General features: G+C 48.2%; 1 protein-coding gene across 1 annotated transcript in view; it reads right to left on the bottom strand.

Annotated features, from left to right (window-relative positions):
* The window catches only part of LOC111951733 (girdin-like), a 91,333-nt gene that overhangs the window by 5,138 nt on the left and 64,907 nt on the right, over positions 1-21,288 (bottom strand). Inside the window, 23 exon segments of the mRNA XM_070434837.1 lie at positions 7-272; positions 622-708; positions 1,969-2,031; positions 2,565-2,777; positions 3,847-3,924; positions 5,652-5,854; positions 6,552-6,646; positions 9,695-9,740; positions 9,742-9,836; positions 12,101-12,287; positions 12,646-12,789; positions 12,997-13,274; positions 13,877-14,038; positions 14,181-14,366; positions 14,687-14,825; positions 14,984-15,114; positions 15,411-16,166; positions 16,325-16,639; positions 17,089-17,226; positions 18,414-18,592; positions 18,947-19,091; positions 19,303-19,449; positions 19,628-19,786. Of these exon segments, the coding sequence (XP_070290938.1) occupies positions 7-272; positions 622-708; positions 1,969-2,031; positions 2,565-2,777; positions 3,847-3,924; positions 5,652-5,854; positions 6,552-6,646; positions 9,695-9,740; positions 9,742-9,836; positions 12,101-12,287; positions 12,646-12,789; positions 12,997-13,274; positions 13,877-14,038; positions 14,181-14,366; positions 14,687-14,825; positions 14,984-15,114; positions 15,411-16,166; positions 16,325-16,639; positions 17,089-17,226; positions 18,414-18,592; positions 18,947-19,091; positions 19,303-19,449; positions 19,628-19,786 (4,212 nt within the window).

Below are 21,288 nucleotides of genomic sequence, written 5' to 3'. Positions count from 1 at the left end.
TGTCACCTCTGCAGGGTCAGTGCTCTCCTCTAGGAACTGCTGTAGAGAGACCACTTCACTGGCGCTGCCCGAGGAGTTGCTCGTCTTCTTCCTGGCCTGGGCGGCCTGGGGGTCCAGGGACCTCCGCAGCAGCATGGGGCTCTGGTGAGAGGAGCGGGACAGGGGGTGCTGGACAGGGCTGCTCCCGCTGGACCACTCCTCCTGGTCCAGACTGAGACTGAACTCCCCACTGCTCTCACTGTGGGGCCTGCTGAGGTTTCCGTTCAACGTGCCTGAAGAGAAGCAGTACTGTAGGTGAGTTCTGTTCTAACGGCGTATGACTAACTCAAGTACTAACATTAGAGTATCACCCCAAGGTGATTACAGGCTCTGGATATAAAGCATAGCTCAGGAACATAGCTCTGGAACCTGCTTTTTTGTGACACAGCAAATAAATACAAAATATCCTAAACCTAGCCTGGACCCTTCCAGAACATACCTCAGACTAAGAGAAGAAGCAATTCCGAAGAGTTCTATACTAATTTTTCCCTTCTGTTTCTTATTGTTTTAATCTATTGTGTGTGTGAATCAACAAAGGTATGGTATACAGGAGCGTGGGAGAGAGGGGGTGTGTGACTGTACCTTTGGTCTGGAGTGGAGAGAAGTGGGAGTTATTATTGCTATTACTACTGATGGTCTTGATACTATGGAGGCTGGAGGGTCTGGAGGCTGGATAGGGAGACGAGGGCACACAGTTTGAGAGAGCACGTCACACAGGGCAGCAGATGGTGCATGCAGGCAGGAAGGGTGGCACGGTGCCATGCTACTCCAACAACATGCCYGATCACACAAAGGGAGTGAGGAGGGAGGGGCACACATACTTGAAGGGAGGAATCATTCAAGAGGAAGGACCTATTGTAAAACCTGATTGGAGGAAAAGAGCCTTGTGATTGACAAGACCCAGAGGCCAACAGGGGAGGGGCTCAGGTGATTGAAGGGGAGGGAGAGGAGGATTATACTATAGGACAGGTGTGTTGGATGCAAACTGATAGTGCTGTTGCTGTTATTGGTGGTCTTCAGGATGGTTCAGGTTTGGGAAAGTGATGTCAGCAGGTATGTGACCGGTAATAATTTATAGTGGTAGCGATCTTGAGTAAAGTGGTACTTTTAGTGGTCTTAGACAGATGTGTGACTTCCAACAGATGCTACCGGGGACTCTGCACATTGTGGATGGGTTGAGAACAGAGGGTGAGAGCCTGAGTACTGTTAAAGACCTGCAGGCCTGGCACATTCAACACACACAACTGCCTGGGTTAACCTGCTCCCACAAATATTAGACACTACACTGGGCTACAGTAGTGCAGTTCACTAATACTGAGCTACTGCTAGTTACGCTCAGTTTAGGAAATACTAAATTGTCCTAAACTATCTTCCATTATATTAGTTAACTCACAAACATTCCAGAACATTAATGTAACAGAGTGTAAGTGAAACAGACTGTCCTTGTGAAATTCATGCAATTAAAAAAWATATATATATAATTACTGTATTACACAATGTACATGTCAGTGGGAGGACATTTTAGCTAGCCAAGAGTGAACAGGAAATAGAGATAACTTGTGTGTGTGTGTTATATGTGTGTGAGTGGGGATATGGAGAAGGCAGAAAACCTGATCTACCAGCTAATGGAGGCAGGCAGCTTAAGACCATTTGTTAGGCGGAGTTTACGGTCAATGATAACATTTTGGCAGAATCCCTTTCTAATGGTAGCAAAATGAAATGCAGAGATATGGGCCAAGCTTCTAGCTAACGTTAGTGGGCTATCTTTACATCATAGTGGCACAACATTTACACTTACTGTAGGGCTTTTTAAAACAGGGACTTTTTTGGGGCCATTTGATATTTAATTCCAGTAGTAAACTGGTGTTAATCCCTGTGGTATATAATAGTAATGGAAGTTTCTGTCCTTAAGGTCAACAGTTATTTTACCTTGCCCTTTGACCCCAATGGGGTCGTCTGAGGATGCTGGGACATCTTCACAGGAAGCGTTGTCTGGAAGAAAGACAGAGATGAGGAAATATGAGTTATGATTGGAGGGATGGAGAGACTACAGGAGAATAGGGCTTATGGGAAGCAAAGTCTGCGTCAGCCAATCAGTCAGCCAATCTTCTGAAAGCTGGAGTATGACATTTTTTAAAATAATGAATGACTTGCTTCTGAAACACACAAAGATCGGCAGATCTTTCTACTACAGTAAATACACAGGTTAAGAGCATTGGGCCAGTAACCGAAAGGTCGCTGGTTTGAATCCCCGAGCCGGCAAGGTGGACAAATTTGCCATTCTGCCCAAGAGCAAGGCAGTTAACCCCTAACAACAACTTATCCCCAGGGGCCGATGACGTGGACGTCGTTTAAGGCAGCACCCTCATATCTCTGATTCAGAGAGGTTGGGTTAAATGCGGAAGACACATTTTGGTTGAATGCATTCAGTTGTGCAACTGACTAAGTATCCCCTTTCCCTTGATGATAGTTCAGATCACCACACAGAGGAAGGGGGGATAGACTAGCGGTCCTTTAGTCTCTACCTTTGATCTTCAGGCTCCTCTTGGCCCTGCTGCCTGAAGGCAGGGTGAGGGTGGCGTAGTTGATAGCGTTGGTGGAGTAGGCCATGGAACCCAGCTCTTTCATTCGCCGGGTACTGCTGCCCCCGTTGGTCTCGACGGGCGCCTCCAGGTTCTCTGTGCTGCCTGCCCACTGACCCCCCGCCAGGGCCATGGTCTGTAGCAAGTCGTTCATAGCTGGGTTGGAGATGAAGATCAATTAGCTGATACCTCCTACCCTTATGTGGTGGGCTGACTGGCCCCAGAGGGAGGGCACAGGGAGCAGCGCTAGGCTAAGCATGCAGTGGCTGCTAAGAATCAGAGCAGCAGCATTCAGAGATGTGACACAGTCAGTGTGGGCAAGGCATGCACAAGAGCTGAAATGCAGCCAAACTGAAAAAAGACTCAATAAAAATAGCAGAGAGTGACAGATAAAAGAGAAGACAGGGAATGATAGAGAAAATGAGAGAAAGAAAATACAAGATAGAGAAGGAGATAAAAAGATAAAGAAATCAATGGAAGGCTCCATTTCAATTCCTACATGGTGGCTGAGAGAGAGAGAGAGAGAGAGAGAGAGAGAGAGAGAGAAAGAGAGAGAGAGAGAGCGCGCAGTGTGGTTCTGCCAAGCCATGCCTGCATCAGCACTGTAGTGAGAGAGGGGTGAGACGGCAGGCTGCACTCACACCACAGGCAGAGATATATAGATGGGGCCAGAGTCACACAGTGCAGGCCACACACATCCACAGGCCACACCACACTATACAGTACGGTACAGTAGAGAAAAGTGGAATGGCATACAGTTCCTCGCGACTGCACTGTCACACACATATACATGGACTAGACCTCGACTAAAAATAAACTACAGCTCATCTACAGATATCACAACACTACAGCGAAAAGAACTACAGAAAAAACCCTACAGTTCACAGAACACCTCTATCCCCTACAATCACATTAACTCACATTATTGTCCTTAATTACTGAAGAGAGTGTTAGTTTGTTCTAATATCTACATATGTTAGTTCTTGTATGTCATTACTTTGACTGTACACACATTTAACCCAAACACAACATGTGTTAAGATAGATGCAGCTACTATTAGGGATACAGTAGTGTTTGAGTTTATATTCCTAGAATGGAAGGAAAGACACCAGCTAGAAGCTATGAGAGGAGACTCTAGGTGATGGAGGGAGGCAGGCGCAGGCCAGAGGAGGTGGAGCGATGGAGGGAGGTGGTAGGACGCTGGGCGGGCTATTGGAGGTCTTACACATGGACCGGCGGTAGATGGCCTTCTCTTTGTCTTTCTCCTTCGATCTGGTCCTCATAAAGGGCAACCTTTTCAGAGCTTTCAGTTTACAGCCAAAGCAGAGAGGGGAGAAACAGAAAGACCAGGGGAGATGGAGAGGAACAGAAAGGAGGGAAAAACAGATGGATATTAATGCTGAGAACCAGGGGGACAGAACCAGGGGGACAGAACCAGGGGGACAGAACCAGGGGGAGAGAACCAGGGTAGTGCCCTGAAGACCCAACTGGGACCGAAAACAAACACACAGAGTTACACAAGTGAAAACGCTTACATGCAAATGAGCACGCACACACTAACACTCACTGACTGTTCAAACAAATTCATACACAAAACACCAGCTCGGTGGGATGGCTGTGAAGAGGGTTGTCACATAGAAGACATCAGGCTGCCAGCAGACACCACACACACACACACACACACACACACACACACAGGGTGATGTTTATTAAAGGGTGCAATTAGGAGGTAAAACGATGAGACAAGGGGAGTGGCACTGCAGTGAAAGGAGTATTCACAGAGATACAGAAGATTCTGGGACACTGACTATACAGAGACACCATTTCAGATTTCCAACTCTAGACTGTCTGCATTTCACAGAAATAAAAAAGCGGAACTTCAGTCTTTTTTCCCCGACATATCTCATATTGTGTGTGTGTTACTTAAACGTTATTTATTAGAGCTATTCATAGACAAATCAAATGGTTGCATAAAAGGTTGTCTTTAGTATAGTTGAAGACAAAAAATGTGTTACTAGCTGGTGCATTGAGCACAGGTGACCCATAATGCACTGCACCTTTTAATAGGTATGGACATTGACTGAAGGATGAGTCATGACATGTTGACATGCCCTGAGTGACAGGACAGCTCGATTACAAGCCGCCCCAGCCCTCCCCTCTTAGCATACCATTAGAGGAACCCTGGTTACCCTGGTTACCCTGCACATGGGAATGCTGCACTCTCTGAGAGTCTCTCTTCCCTTTTGCACAGAGAGAGAAAAACAAGCATCGCAAGCATTAGGTCCACACAACCAACCACCACACAGCAACAAGCATCTACTGTCCTGGAGTCTCCAGCCCGGCAAACCTTACAGTTTGCAACTGACCCCTGCTCATTCTTCATTTCCTGAATCTGACCCTGCTCATTCTTCATTTCCTGAATCTGACCCTGTTCATTCTTCATTTCCTGAATCTGACCCTGTTCATTCTTAATTTCCTGAATCTGACCCTGCTCATTCTTAATTTCCTGAATCTGACCCTGCTCATTCTTAATTTCCTGAATCTGACCCTGCTCATTCTTCATTTCCTGAATCTGGCCCTGCTCATTCTTCATTTCCTGAATCTGACCCTGCTCATTCTTTATTTCCTGAATCTGGCCCTGCTCATTCTTCATTTCCTGAAAATGACCCTGCTCATTCTTCATTTCCTGAATATGACCCTCTCATGTTCTAGTGTCAGAGTGTACTTTCCTGTCTGACCCAGTGTCCTTTGGTCTCTCTGCGGATCATATTTCCTGTGCTCTGCTTCCTGGGTCTTTTAGCTAACATGTGATCTAGTCCTTCTTCCTGTGTGTCAGTCCCTCTGGTCAGTTGTACTGAGAGAGGAAGACCTAGTCCTAGACTGCCTGGTCAGGATCTGTCTATTGCTTCCTTCTATTGTGTTTATTTTACTGTAAAGTATATTGATGTGTTTTAATTGCACTTCAAATAAGGCTGGATTTGATCTGTTCAGTAGGGAGTATTCCATGCAGGCCTGAGAGTGTCAACTCACTGCTGCTCCTCTTGTGTGTCAGCGTGTCGTCCAGGGAGTTGGAGCCAGAGCCTATGGAGGAGGAGTCCTGGCTGTCCAGAGGAAGCCCCAGGAAGCCCTCGCTGGACTCGGAGCGTGTGGGAGTCAGCGTCAGGGAACGCATCCGCTCCCGACTCCTCGGCTTGATCAGCTTCTTCATCTTCAGGGTGATCCAATTCCCCCGTCTGACACGATAGAGGGGAGGGGAGTGAGAGTGAGAGGGGAGGGAGAGATGAGGGAGGGAGAGAGAGAGGGGAGAGAGAAAGGGGAGAGAGAGGGGAAGGAGCGAGATGGGGGAGGAGTTATTGTTATTTGAGGTAAATTATTTGATTCTGGCTAGTGTTCAGTAGGAAGGAAAAGGGGGGGAAATGTTTTGAAATGAAGGGAATGCAATTAGTTTGTTTTCCCATTTCATGCCTATTGAACCAGGGGTTTTCCAGCATCTGGAGTGTTCTTGTAAACCACAGCATACCAATTCCCCARAGACAGCCATAATTTACAGCTATGATGATGTTGGTTAGGCATAAATATGAACCAGAGCTGCCTGGTTAGGTAGAAATTTCAACCATATGCAGGGGTTGGTTAGGTTCAGACGTAAACCATCTGCATTTAGTCAGGCACGGAAATGAATCAAAACTGAATGGTTAGGTATAGTGCAGTCGATTAGGTACTAGAATGAACCCTAACCAGACGACTGCAGCAATCTACTGCAGTTATACATTTAATTTTCATGTGGGGGATGTCTGCTTTGTCTCAGCCAGCTGTTTACTATGACAGATTGTATACAGATATCTATGGACATGTTGTACTGCAGCATTCCCAAGTCTGGCCACAGCACCAACCACAGTGACAGCAGTGAGTGGATTCCTCCTAGCTACTTACCTCCGTGGAGGTGAGGGGTCGTAGAACTTATACTGGTCCATGATCTTCTCCTCCAGCTTCTCCTTCTGTCTCCTCAACTCGTTCAGCTTGTCACTGTAAAGGAGGGAAAGACCAGTTAAAGTCAGGAACAAATGACATCTAGACCAGTTGGGGTCAGGGACAAATGACATCTAGACCAGTTGGGGTCAGGGACAAATGACATCCTAGACAGTTAGCGTCAGGGACAATGACATCTAGACCAGTTGGGGTCAGGGACAATGACATTAGACCAGTTAGGGTCAGGGGAAAATACATCTAGACCAGTTAGCGTCAGGGACAAATGACATCTAGACAGTTAGGTCAGGGCAAATGACATCTAGACCAGTTAGGTCAGGGACAATTCATGCTAGACCAGTTAGCATCGGGGACAAATGACATCTAGACAAGTTAGGGTCAGGGACAAATGACATCTAGCCAGTTAGCGTCAGGGAAAATGACATCTAGACAGTTAGGGTTAGGGACAAATTTACATCTAGACCAGTTAGGGTCAGGGAACAAATGAACATTAGACCAGTTAGGGTCAGGGACAATGACATCTAGACCAGTTAGGGTTAGGGACAAATTACATCTAGACCAGTTTAGCGTCAGGGACAAATGACATCTAGACCAGTTAGATCGGGGACAAATGACATCTAGAACCAGTTGCAGTCGAGGGAAAATGACATCTAGACCAGTTAGGGTCAGGAACAAATTACATCTAGACAGTTAGCATCGGGGACAAATACATCTAGACCAGTTGGGTCAGGGACAATAACAATCTAGACCAGTTAGGGTCAGGAACAAATTACATCTAGACCAGTTAGCATCGGGGACAAATGACATCTAGACCAGTTACGGGTCAGGGGACAAATGACATCTAGACAGCAGTCGCAGATCAGGGACAAATGACATCTAGACCAGTTAGCTCAGGGACAAATGACATCTAGACCAGTTTAGGTTAGGGACAAATGACATCTAGACCAGTTAGCATCGGGGACAAATGACATCTAGACAGTTAGCCATGGGACAAATGACATCTAGACCAGTAGGTCAGGAACAAATGACATCTAGACCAGTTAAGCATCGGGGACAAATGACATCTAGACCAGTTGGGTCAGGGACAAATGACATCTAGACCAGTTAGCATCGGGGACAAATGACATCTAGACCAGTTAGGGTCAGGAACAAATGACATCTAGACCAGTTAGCATGGGGACAAATTACATCTAGACCAGTTAGGGTCAGGGACAAATGACATCTAGACCAGTTGGGTCAGGGACAAATGACATCTAGACCAGTTAGCGTCAGGGACAAATGACATCTAGACCAGTTGGGGTCAGGGACAAAATGACATCTAGACCAGTTAGGGTTAGGGACAAATTACATCTAGACAGTTAGCGTAGGGACAAATGACATCTAGACAGTTAGGGTCAGGGACAAATGACATCTAGACAGTTAGGGTTAGGGACAAATGACATCTAGACCAGTTAGCGTCAGGGACAAATGACATCGATCAGTTGCATCGGGGACAAATGACATCTAGACAGTTAGCGTCAGGGACAAATGACATCTGACAGTTAGGTGTCAGGGAAAATGACATCTAGACCAGTTAGGGTCAGGGACAAATGACATCTAGACAGTTAGGTCAGGGACAATGACATCTAGACCAGTTAGCGTCAGGGACAAATGACATCTAGACAGTTAGGGTCAGGGACAAATGAAGACATCTAGACCAGTTAGCGTCAGGGACAAATGAACATCTAGACTTAGGGTAGGGAACATGACATCTAGACCAGTTAGGGTCAGGACAAATGACATCTAGCCAGTTAGGGTCAGGGACAAATGACATCTAGACGCAGTTAGGGTCAGGGACAATGACATGCTAGACAGTTAGCGTCAGGGACAAATGACATCTAGACCAGTTAGCGTCCAGGGAACAAATGACATCTAGACAGTTAGGTCAGGGACAAATGAATCTAGACAGTTAGGGTCAGGGACAAATGACATCTAGACAGGTTAGGTCAGGGAAATGACATCTACCAGTTAGGGTCAGGGACAATGACATCTAGACAGTTAGGGTCAGGGCAAATGACATCTAGACCAGTTAGGGTCAGGGACAAATGACATCTAGCCAGTTTAGGGTCAGGGACAAATGACATCTAGACCAGTTAGCGTCAGGGACAATGACATCTAGACCAGTTAGGGTCAGGGACAAATGACATCTAGACAGTTGGTCAGGGAATTACAAGACAGTTAGGTCAGGGACAAATGAATCTAGACCAGTTAGGGTCAGGGACAAATGACATCTAGACCAGTTAGGGTCAGGGACAAATTACATCTAGACCAGTTGGTCAGGGACAATACATCTAGACAAGTTAGCGTAGGGACAATGACATCTAGACCAGTTAGCGTCAGGGACAATGACATCTAGACCAGTTAGGGTTAGGGACAAATTACATCTAGACCAGTTAGGGTCAGGGACAAATGACATCTAGACCAGTTAGGGTCAGGGACAAATTACATCTAGACCAGTTAGGGTTAGGCGACAATTACATCTAGACAGTTAGCGTCAGGGACAAATGACATCATGACCAGTTCAGCATCGGGGACAAATGACATCTAGACAGTTAGCTTCGGGGACAAATGACATCTAGACCAGTTAGGGTCAGGATACAAATTACATCTAGACCAGTTAGCATCGGGACAATTACATCTAGACCAGTTTGGGGTCAGGGACAAATGAATCTAGACAGTTAGCATCGGGGACAATGAATCTAGACAGTAGGGTCAGGGACAAATGACACTCTAGACCAGTTAGCGTCAGGGACAAATGACATCTAGAAACCAGTTAGGGTCAGGGACAATGACATCTAGACCAGTTAGCGTCAGGGACAAATGACATCTAGACAGTTAGCGTCAGGGACACAATGACATTAGACCAGTTAGGGTCAGGGCAAATTGACATCTAGACAAGTTAGCATCGGGACAAATGACATGTAGACCGAGTTGGGGTCAGGGACAATGACATTAGCTACATAGCCAAGAAACAGAAATTTCTCCTGTTGTGACATGTTTGACACCGGTTACAGCCTTGCAAAATGTAATAGTGGGGGTCATCTCTTAATGTACTGTCTCTGTTCTACGTGGAACAGGTCCTTGCTCTCCAGGTCTTTCAGAGGGGTGGCGGTTCTGCAGCATCAGGGTCTGGATCTGGTCCAGCAGGTGACGGTTCTCCTCCTCCAGGTTCCCCTTCAACTGACTCAGCAACTAGGGAGATAGAAATAAAACATTTTTTACATACATTTTCAACGGAAATGCTTATTGAGCAAGTTTCCAAGTTTCTTTTCCATGGTTGTATGTATTACTGCACGTGGGCTGTGCCTTTCACAGTGYGTGAATAGTTGTCTGACACTCTTTAAGCCTCAGAGCACAGTGTTGAGAAACCAGCTGTGTATCCCCAGGCACAACTACTCAATCAGCCTTCCTTTCCAACAGACAGATGTCAGGACAGTGGCCCAATATCAGCTATGAACACTTCCATAACATGGGGGCATATTTACCAAGAGTTTCCTGTGATAGAGAAATATGTGGAACATGCAAATTCCAATCTAGTCTGTCTGTGGGAAGGGGGTGCAGATATTGTAGTTCCTCACACTGGTTGGTGAGTGGGAGGTAGAGAAGTGGGGTTGAGGGGTATGTAACCGTACCTCACACTGGTTGGTGAGTGGGAGGTAGAGGAAGTGGGGTTGAGGGGTATGTAAACCGTACTCACACTGGTTGGTGAGTGGAGGTAGAGAAGTGGGTTGAGGGGTATGTAACCGTACCTCAACTGGTTGGTGAGTGGGAGGTAGAGAAGTGGGGTTGAGGGGTAATGTAACCGCTACCTCACACTGGTTGGTGAGGGGAGTAGAGAAGTGGGGTTGAGGGGTATGCACCGTACCTGCAACACTGGTTTGTGAGGAGGGAGGTAGAGAAGTGGGGTTGAGGGGTATGTTGTAAGACGCTCTGGATAAGAGCGTCTGCTAAATGACTTAAATGTAAATGTAAATGTAACGTACCTCAACTGGTTGGTGAGTGGGAGGTAGAGAATGGGTTGGAGGGGTATGCAACGTACCTCACACTGGTTTGTGAGAGGGAGGTAGGAAGTGTGGTTGAGGGGTATGCAACCGTACCTCACACTGGTTGGTGAGAGGGAAGGTAGAGAAGTGTGGTTGAGGGGTATGCAACGGTACCTACACACTGGTTTGTGAGAGGGAGGTAGAGAAGTGGGGTTGGAGGGGTATGTAACGTACCTCACACTGGTTGGTGAGTGGGAGGTTAGAGAAGTGGGGTTGAGGGTATGTAACCGTACCTCACCCTGGTTTGGTGAGAGGGAGGTGAGAAGTGGGGTTGAAGGGTATGTAACCGTACCTCACACTGGTTGGTGAGTGGAGGTAGAGAAGTGGGGTTGAGGGTATGTAACCGTACCTCAAACTGGTTGGTGTAGTGGGAGGTAGAGAAGTGGGGTTTGAGGGTATGTAACCAGTAACCTCACACTGTGGTGGTGAGTGGGAGGTAGAGAAGTGGGGTTGAGGGGTATGTAACCGTACCTCACACTGGTTGGTGAGTGGGGGTAGAGAAGTGTGGTTGAGGGGTATGTAACCGTACCTCACACTGGTTGGTGAGAGGGAGGTAGAGAAGTGGGGTTGAGGGGTATGTAACCGTACCTCACACTGGTTGGTGAGTGGGAGGGTAGAGAAGTGTGGTTGAGGGTATGTAACCGTACTCTACACTGGTTGGTGAGTGGGAAGTAGAGAAGTGGGGTTGAGGGGTTATGTAACCGTACCTCACCTGGTTGGTGAGTGGGAGGTAGAGAAGTGGGGTTGAGGGGTATGTAACCGTACTCACACTGGTTGGTGAGTGGGAGGTAGAGAAGTGTGGTTGAGGGTATGCACCGTACCTCACACTGGTTTGTGAGAGGGAGGTAGAGAAGGTGGGGTTGAGGGTATGCAACCGTACCTCACACTGGTTGGTGAGTGGGAGGTAGAGAGTGTGGTTGAGGGGTATGCAACCGTACCTCACACTGGTTGGTGAGAGGGAGGTAGAGAAGTGTGGTTGAGGGGTATGCAACCGTACCTCACACTGGTTGGTGAGTGGGAGGTAGAGAAGTGGGGTTGAGGGTATGTAACCGTACCTCACACTGGTTGTGAGTGGGAGGTAGAGAAGTGGTTGAGGGTATGTAAGCCGTACCTCACACTGGTTGGTGAGAGGGAGGTAGAGAAGTGGGGTTGAGGGTAATGTAACCGTACCTCACAGCTGTTGGTGAGAGGGAGGTAGAGAAGTGGGGTTGAGGGGTATGTAACCGTACCTCACACTGGTTGGTGAGTGGGAGGTAGAGAAGTGTGGTTTGAGGGGTATGCAACCGTACCTCACACTGGTTTGGTGAGTGGGAGGTAGAAGAAGTGGGGTTAGAGGGGTAGGATGTAACGTACCATCACACTGGTTGGTGAGAGGGAGGTAGAGAAGTGGGGTTGAGGGGTATGTAACCGTACCTCACACTGGTTAGTGAGCTTGGTGGAGGTGATGTCCAGCTGTTGGTACTGCTCTTTGAGTTTGGAGAACTCTGCCTCCATGCGGGTCTGTTCCAGCTTGGCACCGTTCATCTGGCTCTTCAGGTTCTTATGGTCGGCCTGCAGGCCCTCATTATCCTTCACCAGCTGACGGTGTGCCATGTTCAGCCTACACACAGAAACATCAGAATGGGTTTCAAACAGTACATTCTTTACTCATAGCCCCTGGCAAAGGTCAAACCATGCGTTGAGGGAGAGACCTTTATGAGAGAAGGGGAAAATTCACTAATTGATGAGGAAAATAACAGCTAAATGGTTAGTTCTCTAATTGTAACCAACCACTTAAAATGTCTGTATACTGCCACTCAAAACAGACTTTCTTTTCCCTCGCTCTCAAAAAATCTTGTTGCACAGGTTTCTCTGCAGCTGGATTGACAGTTTAGGGATGTTCCCTTGCACCCCAAAGTAAACCTCAGGCCACACCCCCCTCCCCCTCGGTTCCTTATACATACAGTATTCAGTTTAACCTTTCATTCTCCTCCTTCAGTTTGTGGTAGTCTGCAGCCGTGGCCTCGTGGCTCTTGTTCTCAGACAGCATCTTCTCCTGCTCTGCCTTCAGCTGTTTCTCCAGCTCCTCCAGCTGATCCTTCTGCCTCAGCAGCTGGTTATACCTGTAAATACAGTACTACCTGTTAGTGAACAGCAGCTGTACACGCGTCTCCGACTTGAGTGCTGTGTAATGGTAGAGTGGAGGTGAATGCATAATAAGACTGTCGTGCACGTGTGTGTTTGGCCGTGAGTGTGGGTAAGTGTGTGATGGTAGGCCAGCTGTGCTACATTATGCATTTAGCACATAACAGTGCCAGTAGAAACCCCACCTGTCCTCCAGGTCTCTGTGCTGTGACTCTAGGCTCTTGTGGGCACTCTTCAGGCCTCCATGTTTGCCGATGAGGCCCTCGTACTCAGAGGCCTGTCTCTCATGCAGGGCAGCCAGTTTCTCATGATCCCTTAGCAGCATCTCATAGGTGGACCTCAGGTCTTCCCTGTCCCTCACCGCCCCCTCCTTCTCGTTCTCCGTACTTGACTGCTGCGTCGCCAGTTGGGCATTCTGGGCCATGAGAGCGCCACTCTGGGAGTTCAGCGTTGAGTTCTCAACCTAGGGGGGAAACAAGACTTCTGATTGGACGATCTGAGCAGTCTGAACTCAATCAAAAATGTCCTTAACTATAACAGTTTTTTCAAGGGTTTTGTCATGTCCTGCTAGGAATAGCAATGGATTAGATTAACTGATTATGTAAAAACCAGGGTAAGAACCTCACAAAATAATTTGAATAGACACAGGTGTCACATCTGAACAACAGGGGGCACTGTGTACACAGCCAGCCTGTCCCTCCAGTCCACTCTGATGGTTGAGACGTTGCATGTCCTTGTCTGATTTGGATAGACATCAGTGGTCAAATGTTTTTTTGCCAGTACAAATCACAAGCACAGACATGTTCAAAGTTGTAATTAGTTTTGGCTTGCAGCAGAACGCAAGACTTTGTTGATCCGCTGCCATAAAATACATCAAAATAGATGTTGTGGCGCAAAGCTGAATGAGAAAGGAATTATCTCTAGCCACGGGGCAGAGTGGAGAGAAGAGACACGCTTGGGGAGAATTTAAACTACAATACAGGCTATAGATGCAGTGTAGACAAGGCCAGAAAATAGAGTTCAGGGCACAGCAGTGAGGGAGCAACAGAGGGAACCAGGGCTTACCTGTAGTTTGGCGTTCTGGGTCTGTAGTGTGGTGTTGTTCTCCTGTAGAGATGCAGTCTGTCTCTGCAGAGCCAGAATCTGGGCCTGCAGGTTACTGCTCTGGGTCTCTAGCTGCTTCAGGTTGGTATGCAGGGCCTGCTTCTCTGCCTGGAGGGTGGCGTTCTGGAGATGGTATACAGACAGACAAGATATACACAGGCATTAATTATATGCAGAGGCCCTTCACACTTCAGTGACACATCACTGTCACATGCAGTATTTAAGACGGCTGTTTTGAGTTGTTGATTAGATAGAGTGTACTCACGTTCCTCTCCACCTCGATGAGGCGGTCTTTGACCTTGAGCAGTTCCCGGGTGGTCTCGTGGCTCTCCTTCTCCCACTTGTTGACGGCCTGAGAGTCCTCCCTGTCCCCTCCTCTGGGGGGTGAGCTCTGCACCATCCTCTCCTCCTCCTCCTCCCTCTGTCGCAGGGCCTCATAGTTCTTCTTCACCTGGAAAGGTCAAAGGGTTAAACCTCCATCCCCCCAAATCTTCCAAAGATATACTGTTCTCTGTTCTGGCACCCCAGCAAGGGTTCTAGTTTTCATCACAGAGTTGAAAAACGTGCTGTGGAGACTATTCTCTATGTTTTCCAGGCTCCTGGTGCCTCAGGAATAGATAACATAATGAAAAAGGAATGAATACATAATACATGGCCTCAGAAGCATTTCAGTGTTTCTCTGAGTCATGTGTTAAAGAACATAACACAGAATCTCTCCGGGATAATGTTTTGGTCTTCTGAACTGTTGTAATGTATTGTTTGGGAACTAACAGTTTTAAGCTCCTGGCGCAGTTGTTGGTTGAGGTTAGAGGATTCCTGCAGTCTGGCCTCCAAGGCAGCTATCTTCTCCTCCTTGATCTCTAGAGAAGACTTGAGAGTGGACTCTAGCTTGAACTCCAGCAGCTTGTACCTGCAGATAAGGGACATTCAATATCATTAAAGACCAAGGGTCTTCCCTGGAAAGAATTCAAGGTCTTGACAGTGTATTGATGGCAGAGTGCCTACTATGAACCTTCATTGATGTGGTACTTTTGAGCAGCAGCATAGTGGTTTGTGTGTGTGTGTTACCTGTCATCGTCAGAGCTCTGCTCGGCCTGCAGCAGCCTCTCCTTGTTAAGGCCTATCTTCTCCAGCTCGTGGGTCAGTTTCTCAAGATCATTGTTCATCTGCTGAGTCCGCAGTTTCTCACTCACCAGTTCCTGGAACATCAAACGCCAACCCAGAATCACTTTACATTTGTAATCCCTACAACCCAATCCTTTATTAATGAATAATATAATCTTATGGAGCACAGTGGAGTTCCAAGTTTGAGAAAATGTGTTGACATAGTGCTCTGGTTCTATTACTTCTTGCATAATGCAGGTGCAATGACTATAACAGAACTTTATCGATCATCTAAATGCACATTTGAAGTCTTATGGGATCCACACAATGCATTACAATATATCTCCTAACATTACAACATGCCTCTCTGGGGTAGTAGCTACACCATTACCTCTCGCAGAGTGACCAGGGTCTTCTTATCTATAGTGGCCTGTTTGACCAGCTCTTTGTTCTCCTTCTCCAGGTCTTTGAGGCGGTTGCAGGAGTCCTTGAAGGAGGTCATCTCCTTACCCAGCGAGCGGTTCTCCTTCTCCAGGTGGCTGATCCTCAGGTTGTCCTCGTCCAGCTTGGAGTCCCTGATCTCCGCCTGCTGTCTCAGTCTCTTGTTTTCCTTCTCCAGCTGCTTCTTGTCCTTTTCCAGCTGAGAGCTCTCCTGCTCCAGAGTCTTATTCTCCTGCTCCAGCTGCTCCAGACGTTTGCTGGAGATCTTCAGTTCCTCCAGGCTCCTCTGCAGGCTCTGGTTCTCCTGTTCTACATCCTGCAGCTCCCCCTCTAGCTGCTGGATCTTGCGGCTGCTGTTCTCTAGGGATTTCTGCAGCCGCTGGTTCTCCGTGTCCAGGCCCTGGTAGCTCACTTCCAGCCTCTCCGTCTTCCTGGAGGAGGCTTTGTGCAGTTCCAGGCTTCTCTTCAGCTGGCTCCTCTCGCTCTCCAGCTCCCGGTTCTCCAGTTCCAGCTGAGCCGCCTTGTTCCCGGCCGAGCGGAGCGCCTCTGCAGCCCTGCGGAGCTTCAGGTTCTCCTCGTCCAGCTGGACATTCTCCTTCTCCAGGGCTTCCAGCTGGAAGGAGGTGCTCCGCAGGCCTTCCACGTTCTTCTTCAGACGACGGCCCTCTGCCTCCAGCTCTGCGTTCTCCTTCTCCAGAGACGCCACCTGATGATTTGAGAGAATGTATGAAAATGTATCAATTAATAAATTCTCCTCTTTTAAAGTCCCATCTACTGTATATGATGGGGGCACAGAATAGACAGCAGGTACACAGACCACTAGAGGTGAACTACACAGCCACCAATGCATGCAGAGGGGCAGACCTTGTCACAGGTGATGCCCAGGCTGGCTACTCGCTTCTGCAGGGCCTCGTTCTCCCTCTCCAGCCGCTGCGCCTCCACCTCCAGCTCCTCTGCCCGCTCGCCCTTCTCCTTGTACACCGCCAGGTCCTTACGCAGCTGCTTCCGCTCAAACTCCAGCTTGTTGAGCTTGGAGCTGGTCTCCCGGATGGACTCGTGCAGCACGCGGTTCTCCTTCTCCACGTCTTTGACCCGCGCCTCAGGGCCCACCTGGGAGCGTTGCCTCAGCGACGAGACGGTATTGGTCAGATGCTCGTTCTCCTGCTCCAGGCCTTTCACCTGGGACACGACATAGAGGACGTCGGAGTGGCAGTATGGTAGGTCAACTCAAGTCATGTTTCAGTATGGTGTTAATATGAAGAGAACCCTGAGTCTTTCCTGAATATGGGAACTGAGAAGACTATACCTAGGGTCCTGATTTCTTCCTAGTTAACGCTGTAGTGTAGGTTCACCAGAGATCTGGTTTGTATCCATGTCGTCTCACTGTAAACATCATCAATCTAAACACCCTGTGACCTCATTACATTCTGTCTGCTTTACCCCCCAAGCCACACAGAGCTCGCCAACTAGTTGGGAGAATGCAAGCACAAAGACTGCTATCTCCTAAGAAAACTCGATCCGGATACATAGGTAGTAATGTCATTTGGAGACTCTTGGAACCAGACCAGATCAAAACAAATTCAGTCCCTCGACCCCGACCCACCGTGTGTGTGTGTGTGTGTGTGTACCTGTCTCTCAGAATTCTCCCTCAGCGTCTCCAGGGTTTTCTCCAGCAGAGCCTTCTCCTTCATCAGGTCGGTGCCGAGACTCTCTGCACTGTGCAGACTCTCCCTTTCTGTGTTCAGCTCACTCTCCAGCTGCACCAGCTGCAGGCACACACAGGACACGCACTGTTACCATGACACCCAGTCACTTAGATCACAGACACAATGAGAGTGTGCAATACAGGCAAGTACTTGTCTACCATACCATTACCCATCACAGTTTGGCACCATTCTATTGTGATTCGGTCACTGTTAAATTGAAGAGCCTGTTTTTGAATTTGAATTTGCAAAAATAAAACTGAATTGACGCTGATTATGTTATTTATATTTCTCTAGTCACAGTGGCAGTGTTGTGATACATGTCCTTTATTAAAGGGACTCGTAGGCAGGTCCATATAAAGCCCTTCTGATGAAGCTGGAACGGCTCATAGGAGCAGGAGCCTATCTCCTGTTTCTGTAGCGCGAGGCAGCTTGATGTACAGGTACACCCTCTGGACAGGATGCTAGTCTATCTCCTGTTTCTGTAGCGCGAGGCANCTATCTCCTGTTTCTGTAGCGCGAGGCAGCTTGATGTACAGGTACACCCTCTGGACAGGATGCTAGTCTATCTCCTGTTTCTGTAGCGCGAGGCAGCTTGATGTACAGGTACACCCTCTGGACAGGATGCTAGTTTACAGGGTAAACTCTTCACAAGGCAGACTGATTATTACTAATCATATCATAGATATCCCACAAGCACCTAATTCTGTCAAAGCAGCTTAACTCTAAACTGCCTACGTATTGCTCATCTACAGGCAGCCAGTTAAACGGCCGTTGTTGTACAAGAGCTCCTGCTTGGATTCACTTTAAAATGGGCTCTCATAAAGACCGATCCAGTGGTGCTGCCTAACTCAGTCTTGCCTCTTGTCTTTGTGTGAGAAAGGCACATTTCATGCATTCTATGCGGAGAGCACAGTCTGAAAATAGCCRAGAGTTAGCTTATGGAGGAGCCTTCAAGTGTCAAGTCTGAGAGAGAATAGGAAACGGTCTTCAAGAATTACTCCGTTCTTTCAATTCCCTCTGGTGTCATGGAGCTAAGAGGCCTGAAAGCCAAGTCCTGGGGTGAAATATAGCGGGCTGGACCAAGATGCTACTGTAGGGGTAAAGAGCAAGCAGCCATTGTTATGTTGTTGATGCATAAGGAACAAGTGTGGAGCCCATGTTGGGTGGGCTAGAGAAGGAGAAATGTTCAGGAAGCAAGTCAGAGGATTTCAGTATATATTCTATACAAGTATAGAAGCTGCTCTGACCCTCTGGGTGAGCCTCTGGTTCTCCTTGTCGGCCTTGAGGAGACGTGCGGGGACGTGTTTGCTGGCAGAGCCCCTCAGCTCCTCCACAGTCTTCAGCAGGGTCTGGTTCTCCTTCTCCAGCTTCAGCAGCCGGCTGGATGTCAGCTCATTCACCTCGTGGCCCAGGGACTTCTGAGGCACTGCACAATGAAACCATCTATGGTTAGGCACACAACAACATACTGTATGCAAATGCTACAGGTTCTGTTATAGTGGTATGAAGTCCCCCAAGGGAAGAGGAACTATGGAATATCCCTAACTGTAGTTACTGACAGGGTTTATCCTGATCCAAGACCAGTTAACCCCATTAACATCGTTCCAAATCCAGGCCCAGTGCTAATCTGGGTCTTGGAGTCATTGAATATTAATTACAGGAGTTAGTCATGTGTAGATAAACCCTGTCCAATCTGTTGTGTGTGTATGAAGGACCAAAGCCAGGGCCAGGGTTGAAGCCAGAGCCCCAGTGCTGAGGGCTGCTGCTCCAGGCTGCTCACCCTCTGTCAGGTCAGGGGTCATGGAGAGCTGCTGTAGTTCCCACCCCAGGTGGAGAGACTCATCCATGCTCTGTTTCTGGGCCATCTCCAGGACCAGGTTCTCCTCTAGCAGCTCCTCAATACGCTTCCTGTCCATGTCCCGGTCCTAACAAACACACAGACAGACAACATACACACAACACACTGTCAGACGGCTCCACAAACGCTAAGCCTTACAGTATAGTATGGGCATTCATCAGAGATGACCTACAAGATGGCTCCAAAAAAAGAGCTTGTAAAATCAGTCATACCACTCTGTCTGTTTGATTCCTCTGATCCCACACACAAAACACACTAAGTTTCCCTCTGTCCTTTACCATTTCCATGTCGTGGATCTTGGATTTGAGCTGCAGGCTCTCTTTCTCCAGCTCGTGGAGTTTGTCAGAGCGAGCCCTGGTTCCTTCCAGCTGGTCCTCTAGCATGGCCTTGGTCTCCAGCAGAACCTGGTTGTCCTCCTTCAGCTCCTGTAGGACCCAGCAGATTTCACACACACGTCAACCACAGCCATATCACTACTACCATCCCCGCCACCACGCATTCAACCAACATTGGGACAACAGGTCAATACATTTATGTTACACACAATGAATGCTTCATTGACACGTCAAGCTTGTTGGGTGCTATTTCTTTGTTTTGGCGTACCTCTACTCTGGCTTTGTAGAACTCAATGTCGTAGAGCCTCTCCTTGTAGCGTCCCACTTCACTCTCCAGCTTGTCCACTCTGACGGCCTTCTCCCTCAGAGCGTCCAGCTCGTCACGATATGCCCTGGCAGAACGGGCGTCCGACAACAACTGCAGGCTCTGGAGGGGACAAACGAAACACTACATGTCAGTGTCACACTCATACAAGATATTTGTTTCACACAGACCCCCACTATATACATGCATTGCACCAGGCATAATTCATATTGGTCAACAAACACACCGTGGACTGTATAGGTAGACACCATATAGGTAGACACCATATAGGTAGACACCATATAGGTAGACACCATATAGGTAGACACACATGGCAGTCATACACAGAAGCAGGCTGAAGCTCCTCTTAGTCAATAGTGTCATGAGTCAGTCATCTTCTCTGGAAGAGGGATTTGAAATGACCACGACCACAGTCGGAAGGGGTAGAAAGGGATGGGAGTGGGGAGAGTGTCCGGGATCGGATCCCGGGCGAGGGGGGAGTAAGAAGAATAAGGGGTGGAGCGAAAGGAGGGCTCAGACGAGCTGAAAGGGTGCGGAGAGAGGAGAGGGTACGGAGTCGGGGAAGAGGACGAGAGGGGAGAGGAGGCGGGTCGAGGAAGGTGAGAGGGGCGGAGAACGAAAAAAAAAAGGGACAGAAGAAGGGGGGAGAAGAGAGAGAGAAAAGGAAGAAGAGAGAATTGTTAGAAGAGAGAAAGGGTGGGAGAGAGAGAGAGGGTGGGAGAGAGAGAGCGGAGATAGGGAAGGGAAGGAGGAGGGGAAGGAAGAAGAGTAAGCAGGGAGGTGACAGATGACCGGTGAGGGGAAACGGGGTAGGGACGAACAGGATAGAGGAATTACTAAAGAAGAAGGACACCTGAAATGGTCAGAGGTGAAAGGAGGGTAGAAAGAGTTGTTGTGAGCATGGAAGAGAACCAGACAAGGAGGACGGGCAGGCACTTAGGTGAACTAGTGGAGATGGCAGGAAATACGTAAAGCAAGAGAGGAGGGTAGGCCTATTGAAGGAGTATGAGCGATACAAGCTGCTATATGTGCAAAGAGGGAATGGTAGCAGATGATGAGGGCAAGAGTAGAAAGATGGTAAGGGCGGCGAAAGGAAGAAGGAGAGAAACAAGCAAAGAGAGAGGAAGGTGGAGGGACGGAAGGGGGATAAGCGGGGTGAGGGAAGGCGGGACATGAGGGGGAGGGCTGGGGAAGGAGAGAAGGGGAGAAGAAAGAAGACAAGAGAGAGAAGGGAATGGAAGGAAAGAGAGAAGAGAAAGAAAGAAAATCAGGAAGAAAGAAAAAGAGAAGGAAGGGGAGAAGAGGAGAAGGGTTTGAGAAGGAGAAGAAGGGGTGGGAGAAGAGAGAGAAGGGTGGGAGAAGAGAGAGAAGGGTGGGAGAAGACAGAGAGAGAAGGGTGGGAGAAGACAGAGAAGGGTTTGAGAAGAGAGGAAGGGAAGAAGAGAAAGGGAGAAGAGAGACAAAGGGTGGGAGAAGAGAGAGAAGGGTGGGAGAAGAGAGAGAAGGGTGGAGAAGACAGAGAGAGAAGGAGGAGAAGAGAGAGAGAGAAGGGGAGAAGAGAGAAGGGTTTGAGAAGAGAGAAGGGTGGGAGAGAGAGAGAGAGC

Source organism: Salvelinus sp. IW2-2015, linkage group LG25 (genome assembly GCF_002910315.2).
Source record: "Salvelinus sp. IW2-2015 linkage group LG25, ASM291031v2, whole genome shotgun sequence".
In the NCBI taxonomy this organism is placed as follows: Eukaryota; Metazoa; Chordata; class Actinopteri; order Salmoniformes; family Salmonidae; genus Salvelinus; species Salvelinus sp. IW2-2015.
Note: the sequence above shows the minus strand (reverse complement) of the source record. Positions and strands in the feature narration are given on the sequence as shown.